The following is a 24,580-nucleotide window of genomic DNA, read 5'->3' on the forward strand; positions in this document are numbered from 1 at the left end:
TTAAATCCGTAAAGGAAAAATTATGTGAAAGTATTCCGATTCGGACTGATTGAAATTTCCAGTAGTATTTTATAAACAAAAATAGACCCGGCAGACATTGTTCTACCCTAAATTTGGTCTATCTGCATACATTTTAATACGCTTTTTCCGTCTAACTCTGCCCTCGCCCCTCTAAACATTTTCCTAATCTTTGTATTCACTCCTCCCTCCGTATTTTTCGCTTCATCTATCTCTATCTTTGTCTCACTCTATCTCTTTCTCAGTCTCCTTCTCCTACCCTCTTTTCCCTTCTCTCAAGTTCTTCTCATTCTTCTTCATCCCTTATTGTCAGTCCCAGAGGGTGGTATGTATTTTGTTCCAGTCCCAGTCCCACTCCGAGTTTCCTAGTCCTAATCCCAGTACAAGTCCGTCTATGGTTTATATACCAAATTTCAGGCAAATCGAATAGAACGTATGTAAATAGGTATGTGGGTATTATTAATACATGTCTTTATTTCCGCTTCGCATGCGTATTTATCAGTTTTGCCAGGTTGATGCGACTAAATCGAATATCACAATGAAAAAAACTTTAACCTTCACCGCAGCAGCAAGCTTTAACTACATAACGCAGCAGTATATACATATGTGACTAATAAATATGGAAAGTTGGGAATTTGTTTCAAAATTTCAAATTTACTAATCAAGTAGGCATTGAAATATTTTTTTTCAGAAATTATCAAGTTGAATTTTATCGTGGAATCTGTGAACCAAATTCTATGTCAGTCGCTGATGCGATTTTATTACAGTGAAAATTAAATCATATAAATATTGGAATATGCAGTTTTGGATTTTCAGTCTTTTTGGATTTTTAAGCAAAACACGTCGTATGTTAAAACAACAACAATAAGATTAGTGGCCAAATAATATGGAAAATAAAGTGAAATATTTAAAATTTTGAGCTCCGCTGCAGTGGCTCGGTAAGTACTTTCCCCTAGGTTTTTTACGTAAATATTTTATTTATTTGCGTAACTTACTTCTAGCCTGTCACCTGGCCTGATATGAAAGAAAAATACTTTGAAGAGCTCCTTCAAAACTTGGACTCTGATAACGAGAATGATGCAACCGACTTTGCCTTAGATGAACCTGGAGACAATACCACATTTACAGAGGGCGGTATGAAATACCAATTGGATTCTGACGTTGAGTTAGAGGTATATCCAATTCAAGGTGGGCACGGCGGCGATTCCGATGTCAAGCTGAGCTTGGAGGAAGAAGCTGATGACGCAGATGATGAAGCCAATGAACAGCAAAACGAGGAACAAAATGAAGCATTTTACGTTGGCAAAGATGGCATAAAATGGAGAAAATCGCCCCCCGGGTTGCAGCGAATGAGAAAACAAAATGTTTTTGTGAAGCTCGCTTCGTTGGTCCAAGCCCTGGTACGAAGAATTTAAGCGAAGTGGATACTTTCTTTCGGCTAATGCATCCGACCATGCAATCTATTATCTGTCGTAATACTAACAGAAAAAGCAGGGCTGTTTATCAGAAGCTGGAGAGTGAAAGATCATCAACTAGTAAATACAGACAAAAAGTATGCATTTTTTTCAAGTTCTAGAACAATAAATTTATGAAAATTTTTACTGGAAAGTCTAACAACGTGCGGGAGGTAAATCAAGGGGAGAGAGTTGTCAAAGATCTAGTTTCATGCTATAAAAATTCTGGTCGAAATGTGACATGTGACAACTTTTTCACATCCATTGCCCTAGCAGATACACTGGAAAATTGGCAAATATCTTTGGTTGGCATAATGAAGAAAAACAAAGCCTCTCTGCCTCTGAAGTTCAAAGCCTCATCTCAAAGAGAAGAGTTGTCAACATTGTTTGGGTTCGGACAAAATAGAACAATTTGCTCATATGTTCCGAAGAAGAATAAAGCAGTAGTTTTACTGTCAACATTGCTTAGCGACAGTACAATATCAGATTTAAAAAAAAGCGAACATAATATTGTTTTATAACAAGACCAAAGGAGGTGTGGATACAGTGGACAAAATGCTGGGACAATATTTATGCAAACGCAAAACAAACCGCCGCTTGCACTTTTTTATATTTTTTAGACATATCTGCTCTTGCTGCATATATCATATATACGGAAAATAATCCCTCGTCTATCCCTCTAATCCCCTTTATTTTACAGGTCACCGTCGCATGTTTTTGCAAGAATTGGGAGAAAAGTTATGTATGCCTCTGATACTGAAACGGGCAATGAAGCCAAGAATTGTAGCTTATTTTCCAACGCGTAGCGCTATAGACTGCGTGATTGGGAAAAGTATTCAGACTCTATCAGCAAAGCATCTTGAATTCGATGAAACTTTTTAAGATAAGGACTATCGTGGGCATTCAAAAGTTATGGGAATATGCTTCACATGCTATCGCAAAGAATCTAAAAGAAAGAGACCGACAAGAAGACAATGCCATCAGTGCAAATTAAACAGTAAACCACTAATAAAATGTAACAGTTGCCAACAAAATATTTCCAAATAAAAACCTACGCATTTTTTTAACTTAGAAAATATTTTTTGACTCAGTTCTGTGCGAAAGAAGATAACCTTACTTCAAAACCTACATAAAATACCCCATATTTACATATGTATATACCGCTGCGATATGTACACAAAGCGAAAAAATACCCACAAAAAGCAAAAAAAGTAACAAACAAAATATTTTTTGTGTTAATTTTGGATAAAAGACGAAAAGTTGCCCACTGAGTCCAAACGGCTTTAAAATCCGACCGAAAATGTAGAATTTACAACATTTTGAAAATTCAAATATTTACATATGTATATACTGCTGCGGTGAAGGTTAAAGCTCTCGCAACAGTTTTCATTTAATATCCATATTACACACACATTCTAGGGGTATCCGGGTCCACGTTTTGGCCTATATCTCGAGACCCTAGTCACCCAGGGGTACGAAAAATACGCCGTATAAAAGTACTTATAAACAGTTACCCAGGTCCACGTTTTTGATCTCAAGACCCTAGCCCGTCTCCTGGTTCTAAGCTACCTCTCCACAAATTTTCAGCCAAATCGCTTCATCCGTTCTTGAGTTATAAATAGTGTAACTAACACCACTTTCTTATATATATATAGATGCATTAAAAAAAATATATAAATAGAAAAATATCAATTTATGGCTTATAATAATATTTTACAGATGCCTGGACTCGTTGTATTTAGGAGGCGTTGGTCGGTCGGCTCAGATGACCTCGTGGTACCAGGTGCTTTTTTATTAATAGCACATCTTATATGGTAAGATCACTCAATAATTTAACAAACATTTGTTTATTTTCTAACAAATTATTATTTTCCTATCATAAAGTTTTGCCATAGTGTTAGTTGCATTATTGGTCTTTGAATACAATATTGCAATTCTAAGCTTAAAGTTACTTTTCCATCTTCAGATCTGTTATTTAATAATACTATTATGTAAGTATTTGTTTTACACACATCACATTCAAATGTAAAAAATTTGTATATTTCACAACACAAAATTTTTGATTTCAGGTTCCATTTGCGTAGAAGCAGGCATTTGCATTATATCCATGCGAGGCAGTATCCTGGACTCTGCCGCACGGACAACGATTAATTTTTGGATATATTTAAAAAGCAGTAAGTTATTTGTGAGAATGTAAAATCTAATGAAAGAAATGAAAAGAAAATGCACCAGAAGAAGTTTTTTCAAATGGAAATAATCGGGAAGTCCCGAGAACATATTTCTGTTCTAAAGCTCTCTGAGCAAATATTCATCTTCCTTTCCCTTTATTTGCTTAAATAAATGTTTATATTACTTTTCTTTTTTTTTCTTTTTAGTGGTGATATTTTTTGATATTACATGGTTAGTTTCAAGTACAATATGGTTAATAAATTTTTACTTTGACGCGCCCATTGATGAAGCCAAGAAAATATTCATAGGTAATTTAAATTTTTTATTTTTTTTTTTTAAGATAAGCTTAGATGTTTTAACTTAACAATCTCTTTATATTTACAGCTATCGTAATTTGTAACTGGGCCTTGGTGTTCATTACTATTATTACAATTTGGTGCACATTTGATGCTGCCGGCCGTTCCTGGGTCAAAATGAAAAAGTATCAAAGATCAATGAGAGAGACTGAATCTCGCTTTAATTATAAGCGTAGCAATAGTATGAATCGGAATTGGAGGCAACGGTAGTATATATATTTAACCATTATTTATGTATAGGTTAGGTTAGGTTGAACTGGCCGGTCCATGAGGACCTCACATAGACTGATTGAGTCCGTAGTGTTTTCTGTATAGGTACTCATAAGACATTTGTTGAGAGGGTTTTGAGTAATTTTTTTGATCTATGCCAATACAGCGGAACTTTTTATACTCAGCGTGTTTTGCACACAGAGTATATTAACTTTAATTGGATATAGGTTGGTTGTACAGGTATAAGGGAATCGAGACAGATATAAACGTCCATATATCAAAATCATCAGTATCGAAAAAAAATTTAATTGAGCCATGTCCATCCGTCCGTCCCTCCGTCTGTCCGTTAACACGATAACTTGAGAAAATATTGAGATAGATTGGTATTGAAAATGAGCGAAATCGGATGATAACCACGCGCACTTTATATATATAACATTTTGGAAAACACAAAAAACTTGATTATTTAGTAAATAATACACCTACAATGCTGAAATTTGACATGTGGACTGATATTGAGACTCTTGATAAATATTTGAAAAAAAGTTTTAAAATGGGCGTGGCACCGCCCACTTGTGATAAAATCAATTTTACAAATATTATTAATCATAAATCAAAAATCGTTAAACCTATCGTAACAAAATTCGGCAGAGAGGTTGCCTTTACTATAGGGAACGCTTTGAAGAAAAATTAACGAAATCGGTTAAGGACCACGCCCACTTTTATATAAAAGATTTTTAAAAGGGTCGTGGACGAATAAAATAAGGTATATCTTTGAAAAAAATAACTTTATATCAATGGTATTTCGTTTCCCAAGTGGATTTATAACAATAAATAGGAAAAACTTCAAATTTTAAAAAATGGGCGTGGCACCGTCGCTTTTATGACTAAGCAATTTTCTATGTTTCGGGAGCCATAACTCGAAGAAAAATTAACGGATTGTGATAAAATTTGTTACACAAATTTTCCCTATATATAAAAGATTTTTAAAAGGGTAATAAGCTTTATCTTAGCGAAAAAGAGCTTTGTATCAATAGAATTTTCCTTTCTAAATTGAATTATAACATTAAATTGGAAAACACTTAAATTTGAAAAAATGGGCGTGGCACCGCCCCTTTTTTGTCTAAGCAATTTTCAATGTTTCGGGAGCCATAACTCGAAGAAAATTTACGTATCGTAACAAAATTGGGTACACATATTTTCCTTATAGCAGAAAATATTTCTGGTAAAAATGGACGGGATCGGTTAAAAACCACGGCAACTTAGATATAAAATAAATTTAAAAGGTTTAAAAGGGTCGTAGACTAGAATAATAACCTATAACTTAGCAAAAAATAGTTTTGAATCAATGATATTTCATTTGTCAAGCTTTATTGTAAGAGGAAATGGGGAGACATTTTTTTTAACGGTTGGTGCCACGTGTTATGTAGAAAAGTAATTTATCTGAAATGAAATGTGCAATTGAAGTTACGCTGAGTATATAATTTTCGGTTTTTTGTTTTATTTAACTATTGTAAGTTGATTATTTTTGAAATGTGTGATATGTTAAATTTCGGTATTAATTCTGTAATTTCTTCTAATGTCCTTCCGTTAGGTGGCGCACGGATCGAAATATTTAGATGAGAATTTTAGAAATTTTGAATTTTGATATAGATTTTTAAGTAACTTCCCATTGAGCTACCAAGGTGAAACTACAGATATACGTTAAGACACCGTGACGCACGGATCGAAATAATTAGATGAGAATTTGAAACCGGCTTTTAAGTAACTTCTCGTTGAGCTAGAGACTTAAAATTTCAAACTTAATTCAGAGGCCGATGAGAGTATAAAACATAATACAAAAAGTTTCGATAGGGTGCGCACGAATTGGAATATTAAGGAAAAATTTACGGAACTTGCGATCACTTTTCAAGAGACTTCCCGTTGAGCTACAATCTTGGAACTTCATCCACATCGCATTTGTAGCAATTCAAGCTTGGCATATATGAACAATTTTCAAGTAGCTTAAAAATAAATGTAGCTTGACGTATTTTTCTGATATGTACTATATTGTATACATACAAGTATTGCATGCATTCTGAATTAATAAAAGTAAGTTTTTAACCTTGTAATAAATAAGGCACTATTTTCCACCTAGAACTAAAAAGTAGAAAATTAAAAAATTTAAGCATTTCCTTTATATAAATGGACAAAATCAGCGAAAAATGTATCCTTATATAAAGGCAAATTCTTGCTGAACATTGATTTTAAAATTTTGACATAGAAATTGTAAAAAGATTTATGAGAAATAAAAATATAAAGGTCGAGAAAGGTTTGGCTGCTTCTATCAGCATGTGCAAATCCTACGACGTAGAGAAGACTAAAGGCTCACTATGGGAATACTTACTTGACACTGCCTTCTAGCGCACATGCTTATAAGTTAGGTCCAGTTACAAACAGCAGATGTAGGAAGTGCGTGCTATTGGAAGAAATGGTTGAGCACCTTCTGTGTTCGCGAGGCCAAGGCTCCAGCTACTAGAGGCGGCAGAGTTGCCAGATCTCGATGCAGCTATTAAGCTAGGTCACAGAAAATTTATACATAGTATTTGTCAAGAGGACGGAGTTATTCTATAACATAAGTCCTGGTACCTAACCAAAATTTGTTGAAAAAATGTGCCCGCCTTCATAAGTTATTCAAGATCAAAGTTGAACTTAACTTTTTATTGTTTAGTTAATTTGTTTAGTTGGTTTATTGGTGCTATGACGAGTTGATTGCTAATAGCAAATCAAGAAATAATTCCCACCTGGTTGTACTGATCTACACACATATCTACTACATTCATGTTTATATACATTTAAGAGTCCATATTGCAATTTGTATGAACTATTTATTTTACAGAAAAGTGATGCGTGCGTATCAAGACAGTTGGGACCATCGATGCCGTTTAATTTTCTGTTGTATGGGTGGTTCAGATCGTAATAGAAACTCCTTTACCGATATAGCCCGTCTACTAAGTGATTTCTTTCGTGAATTGGATGTTGTGCCATCGGACGTTGTTGCTGGTTTAGTTTTATTAAGAAAATTTCAACGAATAGAGCGCGAAGCCATTGTTCGTCAGGTAAATGCATACATGCGTATATATGTACATTAGACTGGGTCGATTTATTAACCTATATCGCGCCATCGATTTTTCGATAGGATTTGGGTTTAGGAAAAAAAGTTCCACTACGCATACCCAAAAAAATAATTTTCGAGCCTGCAAAAAAATGACGAAAGGGTAAATTTTTCGACCAAAACACCCCAAAACCCAAAAAATATTTTTTTCAAAAAACTGTTATCGCCAACGTTTTTACAACAGTTTTTTGAAGAAAAACAAATATTTTTTGGGTTTTGGGGAGTGTTTTGGTCGTTTTTTTTTCGTCATTTTTTTTTGCAGGCTCGAAAATTATTTTTTTTGTGTATGCGTAGTGGAACTTTTTTTCCTGAGCCCAAATCCTATCGAAAAATCGATGGCGCGATATAGGTTAACTTTCGTCCATACAAATCGACCCAGGTTAATGTACATACATACATATAATAGCGAATATTCGAAAACTCTTGATTATTCTGCACCCGGTTGCCGCGCCATATTTTCATTTGGGACCAACATTTTTTGAAAAAAAAAAAGAACCAAATCTCAAATAAAAAGACCAGTTTTTTATTTTTATTATTTTTTTTGTTTAAAAAATATGTAATCAATCAACTATATCGAAAAAAATAATTATAAAACCAGTTTTTCATTGTTCAAGGTATTACATTTTTAAGTCTTTCATCACGCAAAAGGGCTAAGAGCCTTTTATTTGGCTTTGTTGATTGAAATAAACTCCAATTTATACCGCAGTTTGGTTTTAACAAGGCGCGTTTGAACCATCTGGGCTATGTTGCCATCGAACTATGTATGTGCCGGGCTTAGTTGCCTCGTTTGCCTATTTATCCTAGGGTCTAGAACTTTCGCCAACAGCCGTCTCGTGTACTTGCTTGTTTATTTTTCGTTTCTGTATTACATAGTTGATTATCTAGCTACATATATAGTTCAAGAAAGAAGCGGAAAAGATGAGTTTGATGGTGAATAAGGACAACACGAGGTACCTCCTGTCATCGAGCAAAGAGTCAGCGCATTCGCGCCTTGGCAAGCACGCTACTATTAGCAGCCATAATTTCGAAATAGTGAAAGACTTCATTTATTTGGGAACCGGCATTAACACAAGCAACAACATCAGATCTGAAATCTAGCGAAGAATCACTCTTGCGAATAAATGCTACTTTGGACTAGGTAGACAATTGAAAAGTAAAGCCCTCTCTCTTCAAACGAAAATCATGGTCTACTAGTCACTTATCGAACCCGGCCTGCTTTATGGTGCAGAATCATAGACCATGGCAAAATGAGATGACGCGGCTCTGTGAATATTCGCAGGAAAAGTTCTGCGAAAGATTTATGGACCTCTAAGAATAGACAACGGCGAGTACCGAAGAACATTTAACGATGCACTGTACGAGCTTTACGCAGACATCAACATAGTCCAGCGAATTAAGACGCAGCGGCTACGCTGGCTAGGTCATGTTATGAGAATGAAAGTTGGCTTTCCGGCTAAGAAAGTATTTTTAGCGGTACGCGCCGATGGAAGAGAGGAAGAGGGCGCCCCACTCCGCTGGAAGGACCAGGTGGAAAACGATTTTAATTCCTTTGGTGTGACCAATTGGCGCAAGTTAGCAGAGCGAAGAAGCGACTGGCGCGCCTTATTGGAGAGTCATAACTATTTAAACGGTTAACCTCCAATTAAGTAAGTAAGAAAGTTACTATTTCTCTTTCTTTTTCGCTCTTAGGTGCTGATTACATGCATGTAAAATATTCTCTTAGCTTTGCTGTTTACATGTGTGGCTGCTTGCTTTGCTGTTGGTGTGCATTTATTTACTAGCAGCATAGTGACGTATCGAACTGCAAACATTCGCCACACTGCCCTCCACCTAAGCCTGGTCGTAAATCTCTCGATCCAAACGCTGCTAGCGTCTCCAACCACAACTCTTCATTTCGTGGTTTCCCAATTTTTCGTATGCGGTAGACGACATCGCCGATCACCTTATAACTTTGTACGGGCCTTCCTACATCCACTGAAACTTCTATGGAACACCTTTACACCGGTCGTCTAACAGTACCAAAAACCTTCCCAATTATTGTCCTTATCGAACCTGTTTTTCATCTTACTACTCATAATCCTGGTTCGTTGCCTCACACTCTGTTTGAGCAATAGACTACTTCGAGGAGCTTCACGGATTGACTCTTCATCATCAGTATCGATTTAACGTGCTGCAAGATTGGTGCGCTCTGGCTTGAAACCACCCTTACAATCTTTTTATGATGTTCTTTCCTTCGTTTGGATGCGTTCATTTGAGTTTGTCAATGCCTATTGGAGCGGCAAAGGAGCCTTGCGCCAGATTACCTTGGCAGATGCGGGTGGTAGATCGCTTGGAGGCAATGTAGCGGTAGATTATCTGCGGGTGTGGACTGTATAGTGCGCGTTTTTATTTACGCAAAAATATCCGGCTGCAACCGATAAAGGCTGGCGTGATGTACTACGGTGAATACTTTGATGCGTACTTTTCAGAGATTACTTGCGGTAGGTTTGTGCGAAAGCACTCCAAATAATACATTTGTGTTGTTGCTTATGATGTTGCTCGATTAGCACAAATAACTTTAATTTAAATATAATTCGATGTTTTTTACAACCTTTCAAATAATTTAAAGGCAGGCGGTGAAAAATAGCACGTTTCAATTTTTGCACTTGCTAGCGAAAGAATAAAAATATAACAAAACGTCAAAATCCATTAGTTGCTGAAAGCGAGGTGCGCAGCGCATAGCTCCAAACGAGGTAGCGTTGTAGACTTGATTTGCGCTACCTTGGTCTTGGCCGAAATCAAGGCTACTGTGATTTGACCGTTACTATGGACTGTCCGTGCGTAGATAACCGCGGCGTAAGCTCGTTCGGACGCATCCGAAAAAACGTGCAGTTCGCTTGATAACTCAGAGGCGTTACAACCAACCCAACGAGGCACTTTCAGATCGGTTAAACTTTGTAGCTCAGAACGATGTTCAGACCAACGTGTTGCGACTGTTTCCGGTACGAGCTCATCCCAACCAACCTCGGCGCGCCAGATGCCCTGAAACCATATTTTAGAATTAATCGTAGTGGAGGCAAGCAAGCCCAACGGGTCGAAAAGCGTGCTAGCGTCCGACAGATATGCTCTCTTCGACAAAATTTTAGGCGGTTTATTGAGGTTGATTGCGAAAGTAAAATAATCCTCATCCGTATTCCAAACGAGACCTAAAGCGTGTACATCTTTCCCTTCAGCAAGGTAGTGAGAAATATTTTCCGAAGCGCCGGATATCCCGTTCCTTAGCTCAACGCAATTTGAAGCCCACTTGCGAAGTTCAAACCCTATTTCGAGAGGTTTTTCGGAGACATTTTGTTGCAGCAACTGCAGTTCATGCTTAATTGAAGCACCGGTCAACAAATCGTCCATATAAAAATCTCGTTGAATGACAGCCGCAGCCTTTTCGCAACTACTTGATGAGTACCGTATACTTTCTTGCGGCGACTTGACGGCCAAATGAGATGCGGCAGCGACGCTGTACGTCACCCGTAGCATTATGTAGTCTTGGATTGCATGTGACGGATCACTTCGCCAAACAATCCGTTGCAGGTCGATGTGCTTCGGTGAAACACATACCTGCCGGTACATCTTAGCAAAGTCAGTCGTAACGGCATACGGGTGGGTACGGAAGCGCAGAGGTATGGATACCAAGCTTTTTTGCAGCTGCGGACCAACAAACAGTGCATGGTTAGCGAGTATCCAGTCGATGTCTTAGCGGATGCCTTGAATACGACTCGCAATTTGGTCTTAACACTCCTTTATAACAGGATGGTGTGGCATGTAGAAGGTCGGACTTGTCGTTGCGGATGCGGCTTCCATGTGATTCATGCTGATGAGCTCCTGCATAAAGTCGTGGTATTGCAAACGTAAATCGGTATCGGCGGCAAGCTTCATCTCTATACGTAAAAGATTAAGAATGGCCTGGTTTTTAACGGCAATTCGACGACGAAACTGCCATCTGGAGATCTTTTATGCGTTTCCTGAAAATGCTGTTCGCAAAATTGCTCATCCCTAGTTAAATGCGTTTTTTCCGGTGCATCTTCCAATTCCTACAGCCTAGTCAACGCTCTTTCAAGCTGTACATCACAAAAATACGTTTGCAAACAAGGGTTAGATGGATTGTCAACACTGCCGAAAACCATCCAACCGAAGACTGTACGCTGAGTCGCCGGCGTTCCATAAGGACCCTTCCGAATTTCCGGGCACATAAGCTGATCCATAACATCCATTCCTATGAGCAAATCAATACGACCAGGCCTCATAAACTCGGGTGTGCTAGAGACAACCCTTTAATATGCAGCCATGCAATTGTGGCGACTTGGGTTGGCAAATCCCCCGTAATTTTCGGCAAAATTAATGCATCATTCGAAAAGTTGGACAAAAGCGAAAGCGAAACCTGACATCTAGCGCGCCCTCTTTGAGACGAACCAATACCGGTGATGATAGCAGCAGACGATTTCTTCGGTAAGCCCAGACGACGAACACACGACTCAGTCACGAAGGAAAGCACAGTCTCGAATCCTGAGCGAGCCAGTAGTCCCAGAAATCGACGGGTCGGCCCAACGCCTTCAGTTCACGAATGTGCTGCTGATATGGGTTGAGGACACCTTTTACGGAGCTGGCGGTGTCGCTTGTTGCTTTGCGGATATCGGCCATAGCTTTGAAATGCGATTCGACGATGACGCGCATGATCTTGAAACGCGACTTAAGCAAGTCCCATGCCTCCATGCATCACAAATTTGGAAACCGCTGACGACTTTCAAAGCTTCAACCTTTAAGCAACTCCGTAAATAGTGCATTTTTTGTCCGTCCGACAGCGCGGTATTACTGTCAACCAGTGAATAGAACGAGTCGTAAAAGCCTACCCATTCAGTTGAGTCGCCTGAAAATGTGGGCAGCTCCACTTTGGGTAAACGAATGGAGGCAGACACGGTTGTAGAAACATTTGTTGGTCGGGTTACATTCGGGGATGAGGCTTGGGTGTGACACTTTTGGGCACGGCTAAAATTTGCTAAGGCCATAGCCTACCAAGTTTCTGCTTGAGTTCGTGTACTCTCTTCCACTGGTACGTTATCGGCACCACAAGCGACATCCACCTCATCCTGTGCAGCGTTGAATCGAACCCATTGTTGGTTCAAGAGTTTCAAATAACTCTCAACTTGGTCGGTGGTGCCTTTTGTCATGTATCTTTTTATTGCGTTCAACGCAGAGTCCCGTGTTTTCACAGAGGCTGACATTTTTGTTGTTGTTGTTTTAGTTGCTTGTAGTACTGTACTTGCAGGGCGAGGAAAGAAAACAAATTCTATTACAAATGTACGTATGTAACGCTATTCGTAGAAGGCGAATAATTGTCACGATGGCTTACTAAAATGCGCAAATGTACAGCTCTATGAAAATATTGCTTGCTGAGTTGTTTTTGTAGAGAAGGGTATACGGATTCTGCAGTGCAATGAATGCGTGTACGCGTAGAGGGCAAATTACAGTCAAATAGAAATGACTTGAATTGTTGGTATTTTTGCAAATATGTATGCGTAGCGGGCGAATAAAAATTAAATTGATTTGTATTTTTTCCAACGGAATCAAATATGCAGTGTATATATAAATTAAAAAGATTAAAATTGCGGGCGATCCGGCTCGATGGATCAAAAAATGGTGCGGCAAAGGAGCCTTGCGCCAGATTACCTTGGTAGATCGCTTGGAGGCCATGTAGCGGGCGGTAGATTATCTGCGGGTGTGGACTGTATTGTGCGGGTTTTTACTTACGCAAAAATATCCGGCTGCAACCGATAAAAGGCTGGCGTGATGTACTACGGTGAATACTTTGATGCGTACTTTTCAGAGATTACTTGCGGTAGGTTTGTGCAAAAGCACTCCAAATAATACAACACAAATGATGTTGCTGGATTAGCACAAATAACTTTAATTTAAATATAATTCGATGTTTTTTTACAACCTTTCAAATAATTTAAAGGCGGGTGGTGAAAAATAGCACGTTTCATTTTTGCACCTGCTAGCGAAAGAATAAAAATATAACAAAACGTCAAAGCAACTAATGGGCACTACTTTACCGGCACAAATGTACTGCCTTATCAGCAGATAATCAATCATAGCGCCTAGTTGGGTACAATGATTCATCACCTATGTTTTTCCCGTATGTACAATCGGTTTTGATTTGTTTGTCCCATTCGTTCCACCAACCTCTGCCTGCCTTCGACTTTTGAGGTCTTTGTTGACTATCCTCTACCAACACTCACCAGTTGCTGAACACCTTCTTACAGCTGAAGTTAACTGGCACATCCTTGTTCTTTTATCGCATAATCCTTCTTTGCATGCCGATCTTGATGCCATGGTCAAGTAAGAAGTCCACTCCCAATATGACTTCATCAACAATCTCTGCCACAACGAACTTGAGTAGAACCGTGACCTTCCCAGCCTTCCCATACCACTTGGCCCTTAGACTTGGTTATACTCACCAGTACGCAATCTTGCTCCATGTAATGGCGTTGACCAAGTCAGATAGGAGTAGCAGTGGATGACTGCATTGAAATTCTTAATGACCTGGGAGCCATAAACAAGGTTTTGTTAGGATGGATTCCCGGATATCAGGGACATGAAGGTAATGAAATTGTGGTCTACGATAGCACCTAAGTAATTTAAATCTATCCGATACTCAGATTTGTCGTTTCTGTGAGCTGGCGGATGAGACGCCGGTTTCAATATTTCAAGAAAAAGGCTCAAGTAGCGCAATGGGCCATTCGTCGTAAGATCTTTCTGTAAAAGATTTATGTCATTAGCAAAATATTTGTGTTGTATGTTCCAACTTATACAAAGCAAAGCGTGATGCAATTCTTGCGGTGAAAGTGTATGAATGTCATCAGGTTTGATGCGGTGTCGTAATTTGTTAATAAAGCGAAACATCCAGGCTACTAATCGAGGTGTGCAAGTGTAACTACTACGCTGATTGATGATTTCTTTAATGTAATTGGTACTAATAGTTGCGTTGAAGGCTGATTTTCGTTTCTCGCTGTCTACAATTTCCATGTCAATGTCGCCGCACCTGCCCTTTGGCCACTTGTCTGGGGTTTCATAGAAAAACGTTGGTCCATTGTATCATATTGACTTTGCAAGTTCTTCCACAGTCGCCCCTCTAGACACCAAATCTGCTGGGTTGCAATGTGTTGGGACATGTTTCCAATGAGCATCTTTAGTTCAATCTTGAATTTCCGAAACCCGGTTTCCTACAAAGGTCTAAAGTGTTGCCGAATGCGTTTTTAGCCAATGTAATATGATTTGGGATTGGTTAAATTTTTTCTATAAGACGAGCAAGAAGACGAGCGCCTCAAAGTTCTAATTTAGGTAAAGTTTGTTTTTTGATGGGTGCAACTCTGGACCTTGCGGTGAGCAAGTTGACCTTTTGGTAACCATATGCACGAATCGATGCATCACAGAATCCATGTAACTCAAGGGACACCATGTCGTCCGATAAACAGCACCTATTCACCTTAATTGATGCAAGTGAAGATAAAGAGTCTAAGAAGTTTTCCCAAGCACCTGCAATATTCTATTTACATAGTTTCAAATGAAATATAAAAATGCATTATAGTATTATAAAAGGGGCCACCTAAAATAATTTTTACTTGGATAACTAAAATACTTAGTTACCTTGTTTGCAAGTGTGTCCACCAATAGTGGAGTTATCATTCCTTCTAAGTATTGGTCATAACTGGTTAAGATATTTTAACCATTTTTGTTGTAAATAAGTTGCTGAACTGTATACTTTAAGCGCAAGCTTTAAAAAATTTTCTGCAATTTCCTCAACCTTTCCTAAAAATTAAACATTGCTCATTTTTGCAAAGATCTTTTTTCATCGATATAAAAAATTTGGGCGCATACATGAAAACGTGCTTCAATGTAAGCAGTCGTTAGTTACCTGATCGACAAGTACACTTTCGTACCTCACAGTGCAGAGAGTGCTTTCGCCCTGTACGTGTGTGCTGGTCTGTGTACGAGCATTAAAAATCTCCGCCCGTGGGCTAGGAAAAGATCGGCACTGGAGTATTGTCATCTTCACTCTTAGCTGATTACATTTATGTGGGACTATTCTCTTTCCGCTTCTGATTACGTGTATGTGAAATGTTCTCTTCGTTTGCATGGATGTGTGGCTGCTTGCTTTGGTGTTTCAGCTAAGGACACACTAAGCTGCACTACGCTACACCGCAAAATATTCTTATGGAGAAATTCACATCTAGCAGCAGCAACACTACTCAACGCGGCCATGAGCGGCAATGTTGATAAAGTATACAAAAAAGTGAAGCGCCTCTGCCGCTACATGTCACGCAGCTCAGTGTGTCCTTAGCTTCACACGTATGCGTGGTTGCTTGCTTTCCTGTTGTGAATTTATTTGCTAGTGCATTTATTCACTTTGCGCAATATAAATTTTTGGAAAGAGAATTAATGAATTAATTTAATACAATCATTAAAATATACACAAATATGCCTCAAAAATGTATAGAATAAAAACTCTATAGTGACGTATCGAACTGCTAACAATCGCCACAATATATTCACACACATTCATACAGTGAAAAAATAGTCTCTATTTACTTAATTTTATTTTTGTTTTTTTTAGCGAAAGAATGGTACATATGAGTTTTTGAGTGGCGTACCAATCACTGACCGAACCCAGTTCCTAGCTTTAAATGATGCCAAAAATTACGATTTCTTGCAAACAATCATACATTATATGTATTTCGCTCAGGGTGCTTATGGCTGGCCAATGTACTTCATAATAAATCGTTCAAAAATTTATAATTTATTACCTGAGTTAAAGTAAGTTTTCAAAGTTCTTTTATAGCTATACGCAAAATTCTTAAAAAATAAAATAAAGTAAAAATGTATTTTTTCTTGGTCTTGGACCAAAATAAGTTTTTTTTAAAGGTTGCCTCATACCCAAAAAAGTAATTTCCTGAAGTAAGCCTTCAAAACATAGATATATTTTGGATTCCGAAGTTAGAAATAGGACCCTTCCTAATATATTTTACTTATTTATTGTACCCATAAAGGTCCACTTGCAAAAAGGCAAGTTACCATTTTATACGTTTCGTGAAAATTAAATGGTATATTAAATTTGGTCCGATTATCGAAAATTGTACCAGGTACCTAGAAAAGATAAGATAGACCCACAAATAAATATACCGAAATCCTCAGGATGACTAGCTGAGTTTATTTAGCCATGGCTGTTTTTCCGTCGGTCTGTCTGTCCGTCTGTTTGAATACAAACTACTCCCCAAATATTTGAGAAATTATTATATATTAATAAAAATTATATAGAGAATATTGATGAAGTTTGGCGGGCGGATATACTTGGTTGTCCTGATTAATCATTTTTCGGATTCGACCGGATCGGACACTATAGCATATATCCCCGATACAACCGTTTTTTCGGATACGAGGGTTTTCTTAATTTTTTCCCAATTTTTACAGCTAAAAGCTTGAAATTTCACAGAATGCTTACGAATAAGGCATACATTTTGTCTGAAAACATTTTCAAGATCGGTAATATATATAATATATATCCCACACATTATTATAAGCCGGTGTTAAGCTCATGAATTCTTAAATATAAGTATATCCCACACAGCTGATTTTTAAACGGTTTTATTTGGCTTGACTTGACAGGCCGGCCGCACGAATTTTGTAATTGAAATTTAAGTAACTTCCCGATAAGATACAAGCTTGAAACTTAGAATATAGTTCAGAACCCGATGACAATGCAATAATAAGAAAAAAACTCCGATAGGTGGCGCATGGATCGATATATTTAAAAAAATCGTATTTGTGGTCCGATTTGGTTCATATGTGGAGCACATAATACATACATGAATAGAAAGCGAGCTATGAAGAAAATCGCCGCTAGGTGGCGCAAGGATCGAGATATTCAAAAAAATCGTATTTGTGGTCTGATTGGGCTCATATTTGAAACACATAATACATATAAGAATAGAAAGAGACCAATGAAAAAAAATCGCCGCTAGGTGACGCAAGGATCGAGATATTCAAAAAAATCGTATTTGTGGTCCGATTTGGCTCTTTTTGGAACAAATATTACAAACAGTCCGGTATAAGTGACATCAAAATATTTTTGAGTTCGAGGGGGGATAAGAATACGTGGCGCAGAGTCGAGTAAAGTCTTTGGAAGGAGTATGTATTGAGGACTTAGGTTGTAACAAATTGTCAGGAAAAGGTCCTTGTAATAATGAGCCACTAAATGAACTAAATAGAATGAGAAATAATAGGTAATTAAATAAAGACTAAAAACTTTGAAAAAAAAAATGTTTAAAAAATGTTTAAGTTAAACGGTTTTATTGAAAATAATACTTACATGAAGTAATAATAATGCTAAAAACTAGAAAATAGTTAGGTAGGTTCTAGGTACTAGTATCACACTCCTCATCAATCTAGGGCGTTGATGAGACAATTAAACAAAAGCATTGGACGCGTGAAATTTCTATTGATAGTCATATATAAGACCAACTGAACCTTAATCAGGTTATGCTACGCCTCACATTTTTAGAAATATCACGCGTCCCACGCTCTTATTTAATTGTCTGATCAACACCCTAGATTGATGAGGAGTGTGATGACTAGTACCTATAACCTCCCTAATTATTTTCTAGCGTTTAGTATTATTATTACTTCATGTAAGTATTGTTAAGTAAGTAAGTAAGATTTTTATTAATTTTTCAAAGTCCATCAGATTATTGTTCAGCTCCATTTATGAAAGATTTGAGGTCTTCGGCACAGCGGAAGCCATCCCGGTCCTTACTTGTTAACTCGGAGTTAATTTCGCATGAAGGTCTTAATACAAACATTAATATAAAATAGCGGCCGCCGTGGTGTGATGGTAGCGTGCTCCGCATACCACACCGTATGCCCTGGGTTCACACCTCGGGCAAAGCAACGTCAAAATTTTAGAAACAAGTTTTTTCAATTAGAAGACAATTTTTCTAGGCGGGGTCGCTCCACGGCACTCAAAAGCACTCAGTGAAAACTCATCTGCTTGCAAATGCCGTTCGGAGTTGGTGTGAAATATGTAGGTTCCGTCCCGCCAATTTTTAGGAAAAATTAAAAGGAGCACGACGCAAATTTGAAGAGAAGCTCGGCCTAAAATCTCTTCGGAGGTTATCGCGCCTTACATTTATTTTTTAATATAAGAATTTATGACGAATTTAAAACACTAACTTTGCTCTGGGTTAAAAAGATAACTTGCCATTGTACAAGTCGACCTTAAAAAATTCAAATATAGGCGTGGTCTGCAATTTTTTAATTTGAATTGCATATGTTAATATTTGTATAAAATCGATGAATTACACAGCCATACATACAAGAAAAGTGGCGGACCTAATATTGCCACATATGACTTGTGATGCGCTGGATCATAATCCGCGAAGGGTCGTGGTTGGACTCTAGCCTCAAGATACGAACAAAAAAACGTGGGAATGTATGTGGCATCTTCTTTTCGTGTATGGTTCTTATAGGTTATATAAGCTTGAAGAATAAATGTATTCAACCAAATAAGAAAACAGATCAAACAACGTTTTTTAAACACGATAAGTAAAACAAAAACACTAACATTTCGGATGGGCCAATATCTACGTACATGTGTTTTGGAGGGTAACTTCGAAAAAGAGGGAAACTACTTTTTTGCTTATGCCTCAATCTCTACAAAAATATTGGTTTGGTTCAATACCCAGAAAAAATTGACTTTGTCGTGAAAGTTAATGTATTTGCACATTTTTAATTTAGATGTTTTACTTGCTGTTGCCGTCCCCAAAATGAAACGCCTTCTATTATAAAAGATAACTGTTGTTTTTGTAATTATGCCGCCCTAAAAAAAACTTTGCAAGTTGGGGATATAGAAATCATCTATGCCACCTTTCATGTTGATGTTGGTGAGACGCCATTCTTTGTGGCTGTCGATTTTACACAAAAGAAAATTGTTGTTAGTATACGTGGAACATTGAGTATGAAGGATATACTCACGGATCTAAATGCCGATGGTGAAGTTTTGCCCCTTTCACCACCGCGCGAAGATTGGCTCGGCCACAAAGGCATGGTGCAAGCGGCTATTTATATAAAAAACAAATTAGAGGAGGAAGGGCTGATCGAACGTGCACTTAGCCATTGTCGTGAAAGAGAAACTCATAACTTTGGTTTGGTATTAGTGGGACATTCGTTAGGAGCCGGTACTGCAGCAATTCTGGCCATTCTTATGAAAGCTGATTATCCTTCGTTGCAATGTTTCAGTTACTCACCACCAGGAGGTTTGCTGAGGTAATTTATTTATTTTTAATATTTAACAAACAAATTTATTTAAATAATTTTTTTTTTTATTAAATTTTAAAAGCATGCCCGCCGTAGAGTATACAAAATCATTTATAACATCGGTTGTATTGGGAAAGGATGTGGTACCTCGTATTGGTTTACATCAGATGGAAGCATTACGTGCTGATTTAATTAATGCTATTCAACGTAGTGTTGACCCCAAAGTAAGTAAATTATTGTTATTAGAGTTAAATCACGTGAACTGGACCCCCCATTTACCACTTGATCACAGAAATAAAGTCCATGTATTTTTTTCATAAGTAGGTACCATGAAAAATTGAACCCCAAAATATTTTTAAAAAATTTTAATTTTAAGGGTACTTTTTTTTAAAAAGAAAATTTTTGGTACTTTTTGTTCAAAAATTAATTATAAATCAATCGTGAAAGATAAATTGATGAAACTTTGAGGGTTTATTTTTAAACGTTCATATTTTATTAAAATATTTTTATCTTAAAAAAATTTTCTTATTATCACATTTTTAATTAACTTTGAAATTTTTAAAAGAAAATTTAACTAACTTCGCGGCCTCAGAATTGATATTCTTTTTATGTTACATGCGATATTTATTTAATATTAATATTCCAAAAGAAAATTTTGATGATCGCTATTAGTTTAAACAATATGAATTTTTTTATCACAGCACCTCGCGCACCGTTCTAGCGCGACCAGACGACATGCTACGTTGCAACCACAAACAAACAAATAAAAACGAGCATACCTACATGATTATTAAACACAATTCTTTATTTATGATATGAAAATAATGAATAATACATTAAAAAGAGAAAGAATGAACTAGACACTAAATTTTTAAATTTATAAACATTCGTTTTCTTAATGTTTTTTTAAAACTTTATTTACATAAACTTTCTCATCTTCTGATACCAGCTTGCATTGCAGTGATTCATCGTTTAGCGGCTTATAATTATGGAATTGACGAGTATTTTTTATAGTTAGTGCTCGTTCAAATCTTTGTTGATACTTGCGTTCATGCAAGTCATGATCTTTTTGGGAACAAAAATCAAAATTAATTTTTTTAAAGGAACTTTCCGCCCAATTAAAAAGTGATCGTGGTGTTGTTATATGCTCACTTTTGTCACGTTGTAGGCTGGTACGATAAGCCTGCCTCTTTACACTTCCTGCTAAGCTATCGCACGCCCCTTTGCCATGTGATGTGGCGAAAAAATTCCACTCGGCTTTAACACCAAAATCTTTTTCGTGATTTAACAAGTTGAAAAAATGATACTTATTTTTATACTGGGAAGCCGCTCCATCGGAAAAGTACATAATTTTTTTGACATTATCGGCACCAAATTTAGTTTTCAAAAATTTATTCAGTCTTGTATTAAAGATATGTACCGCACTAGCATCGTGACCAACTTTCTCAGAAATAATTACAAAATTTACATGCTTTATTTCTCCATTTTTTTTAAAATGCGCGACGAATGGATGAATTGTAGCCTGATCGTCTTGCACAAAAAACGAATAATTTTCTGCAAAATCGAGACATACGACAAACTCTCCAGCGTCAACAGATTCTTTTTGCTTAGAGAAATAAGACGCTTGACATTTTGCCACGAAATCATGTTTTAAAAGCTCTGGCCACTTATTCTTCAACTCTTTTAAAAACTCTTCTTTAGAATATGTCGTTTCAACGATTTCACACCTGCAAAGTTCAAAGAAAGGCTATTAAGAAGAAGTAGACATGTTTTAGTCATGTAATTAAGAGCTTATTGTTTTATAACTAGTGTCAGTAACTATGTGGATGACTAAATCGTCCTTTTTCTTACCTGTCGGTACTTTTCCACTGAATAAAATATATTTCCATAATCTCATATCTTTCGATCAATAATTTTAGCTTTTCAATAACAACATAGGCTTCTGAACACTTCTTACACGTAGAAAAAAACATAATAATGTAGGTTGCGCACAAACAGAGCTTTGAATCAAATCAGTTAAACTTTCTGACAAATCAATTCCTTTTTTTCTTAATTCACTTTTCAGTTCTTGTAATAGTAACTTCATGTGTTGGTGAATTTTGCATACACACACATTATGTGTCCCGCTTTTTCCAGCTGAAATACATTCCCGTGGTCGTAAAGTTTGAAATCTGGTCTGCCCAATTTTCTCATTTGGAAAAGCTTCTTTGAATTTTTTATATAAATCACAAATATTAAATAGTAAAAGTCGTTTTTGTTTCTGAAGCCTGGCATCAAACGGCTAAACTCATCAGACAAATAAAATTTTTTTACGCGATCGACTGTTGAATTGTCCAGACTTCTGCTTTTTTTAGTTTCAGGCTGTGACGCAAATTCTGATTTTTTTATAGTATTTTTTGCAGCTTGTATCATTCTTTTTGAAACCTTGAATTCACGTTTTATCATTTTTATTGGCCAATCCAGCGGAAGAGTAGTCAACACTTGAATTTTTTCGGATCTAGTATTTGCTTTGTTAAAAGCAGACTTAAAATTGGTTAAAAGAGCTTCATTTGAATTATTATGATTAATATCACTACCACTCAATTTCCTCACAGAAGTTACAACAGCTCTTTTACACTCAGAGACAATCGGCATTCGTCTCAATTTTACTGGTGGCTCCCCGATCTCCAAAAGTAGTTTATTAACGTTATCAATTTTTAATTGATTATCCACAGTATCACATTTGAAGGTTGGGTCTTTCTTGTTATCATATTGGATCTCATTATTTTCTGTTTTGGACACATCAATATTTAAATTGTTATTTAACGGATTTTCGCCAGAATTTTCTGGTATTGCAGACTTGCGGTCTAGATATATTGATCTGACACAAGATTTGCACATGTTACATCCGACAAAACCCTTAAAATCACTAGCTCTATTAGCTGTAATAAAAACTAAGTCTTTTATAATGTTCTTATGGTTTTTTTTATTCAGTGGATTGCAACACTTCTTTTTTTGATCCATTTTAAAACACCAAAACTATAGCAATAATATTTTTACACAACCTAATCTCATTTACTTCTTAACTCGTTCACTAAATACGCTGAAATAAAAGAAAAACATACTAAAATTGGTTTAGTTTGTATCCTCGCGACTGTCGTCTGGTCGCGCACCGTTCTAGCGTGCGAGGCGCTGTGATAAAAAAATTCATATTGTTTAAACTAATAGCGATCATCAAAATTTTCTTTTGGAATATTAATATTAAATAAATATCTCATGTAACTCATAAAAAGAATATCAATTCTGAGGCCGCGAAGTCAGTTAAATTTTCTTTTAAAAATTTCAAAGTTAATTAAAAATGTGATAATAAGAAAATTTTTTTAAGATAAAAATATTTTAATAAAATATGAACGTTTAAAAATAAACCCTCAAAGTCTCATCAATTTATCTTTCACGGTTGATTTATAATTAATTTTTGAACAATAAGTACCAAAAATTTTCTTTTTAAAAAAAAGTACCCTTAAAATAAAAATTTTTTAAAAATATTTTGGGGTTCAATTTTTCATGGTACCTACTTATGAAAAAAATACATGGACTTTATTTCTGTGATCAAGTGGTAAATGGGGGTTCAGTTCACGTGATTTAACTCATTACAAAAAAATATGCTTCTAAAGAACATCTGTGCTTTGATTCTATATACACTGCTGTACACGAAGGGTATCTTACTTTTATAACTTTGAGTTTACAAACCTGTCTTTCATACTTTTACACTCAAAAACTGTTAGTCACCCCTTTACAATAAAAGTAACTTGAAATGCATTCTGGGTACTTTCTGTAATTAGAGCCTTGGAATTTTGATTAGTCTAGCCCCCATCCTCAGCTGCAAATTTTGAAAAGCATGCCAGGATATAAATATTCAAGGTGCACTAAATTAGCAAACATCTTTGAAAGTCTTCTGCTATGACGGAAAATATATAGACAAGTTAATTTGATCATAACAGTTCCAACTTCAGCAGCATCTTGCGACCCATTGTGTGCATCACTGAAAAATGTCTTAGGTGTAGAAATCTCCTTAACGCTTATAGAGAAAAGACCCCGCTTTGGGATAAAAAATGTTAACTATGTCTTTAGAATATTTCACTAACAAGTTGAGAATTACAAGCACACTCAATGGCTAATGAAACAAACGAAAGAAAAAAAGTCATAGTTTAAGTCGCTTAAACACACATTTTTCGTAACCAATTACAAGATATCTGTAATATCAGTCTACAAGGATGATTCTTAAGCTGGAGACATTGGTGCTTTATCGGTAACCGTATCGGTAAACTTTTAACAGCTGATTCGACCAACCTTATGAGAATCAATGCAATCGATTATTGGTGCCGCTAAGGTCGTAACCGTATCGTAGCCAACCAATTGGGTTTTGGTTTAAGCTGGAGACATTGGTGCTTTATCGGTAACCGTATCGGTAACCTTTTAACAGCTGATTCGACCAACCTTATGAGAATCAATGCAATCGATTATTGGTGCCGCTAAGGTCGTAACCGTATCGTAGCCAACCAATTGGGTTTTGGTTTACCGTCGTAACGATAAACAGCTGATTACGTTAGGGATACGGATACAGCGATACGACATACGGCACCAATGACTCCGGCTTTACCGTCGTAACGATAAACAGCTGATTACGTTAGGGATACGGATACAGCGATACGACAATGACTCCGGCTTTAACTTAGACAACAATGGACTAAGTAAACACTTCTGAATCATTTTAATAAAGTTTAAATTTTTTTCCAAAGTTTGTTTTCATGAAAATGTTAATAACTCAGTCAGTTTTCAACATACATACATATCTGTATTACTCATTGAACTCATAATTCATTTACAGTTTTGATGCAATT

The 24,580-nt window shown here is 36.6% G+C and overlaps 1 protein-coding gene across 16 annotated transcripts in view; it reads left to right on the forward strand.

The window, feature by feature from the left end:
- The window catches only part of inaE (inactivation no afterpotential E), a 115,804-nt gene that overhangs the window by 43,225 nt on the left and 47,999 nt on the right, over positions 1-24,580 (forward strand). For 11 of the 16 annotated variants that reach the window (XR_010953263.1, XM_067786215.1, XM_067786212.1 and 8 more), the window contains exons 3-13: positions 710-956; positions 1,020-1,418; positions 3,192-3,286; positions 3,357-3,463; positions 3,542-3,646; positions 3,848-3,949; positions 4,026-4,203; positions 7,086-7,305; positions 16,006-16,205; positions 19,182-19,709; positions 19,783-19,924. Coding sequence is in view for 15 of the 16 variants with exons in the window: in XM_067786215.1 (XP_067642316.1) it covers positions 1,038-1,418; positions 3,192-3,286; positions 3,357-3,463; positions 3,542-3,646; positions 3,848-3,949; positions 4,026-4,203; positions 7,086-7,305; positions 16,006-16,205; positions 19,182-19,709; positions 19,783-19,924 (2,058 nt within the window). In the remaining variant the exon portion in view is untranslated. Of the gene's footprint in view, positions 1-709; positions 957-1,019; positions 1,419-1,445; positions 1,571-3,191; positions 3,287-3,356; positions 3,464-3,541; positions 3,647-3,847; positions 3,950-4,025; positions 4,204-7,085; positions 7,306-16,005; positions 16,206-19,181; positions 19,710-19,782; positions 19,925-24,580 lie in introns of those variants that run through there. The other 5 variants (XM_067786221.1, XM_067786222.1, XM_067786223.1 and 2 more) reach the window with 2 other exon arrangements.

Source organism: Eurosta solidaginis, chromosome 4, assembly GCF_040869045.1.
Source record: "Eurosta solidaginis isolate ZX-2024a chromosome 4, ASM4086904v1, whole genome shotgun sequence".
Classification (NCBI taxonomy): Eukaryota; Metazoa; Arthropoda; class Insecta; order Diptera; family Tephritidae; genus Eurosta; species Eurosta solidaginis.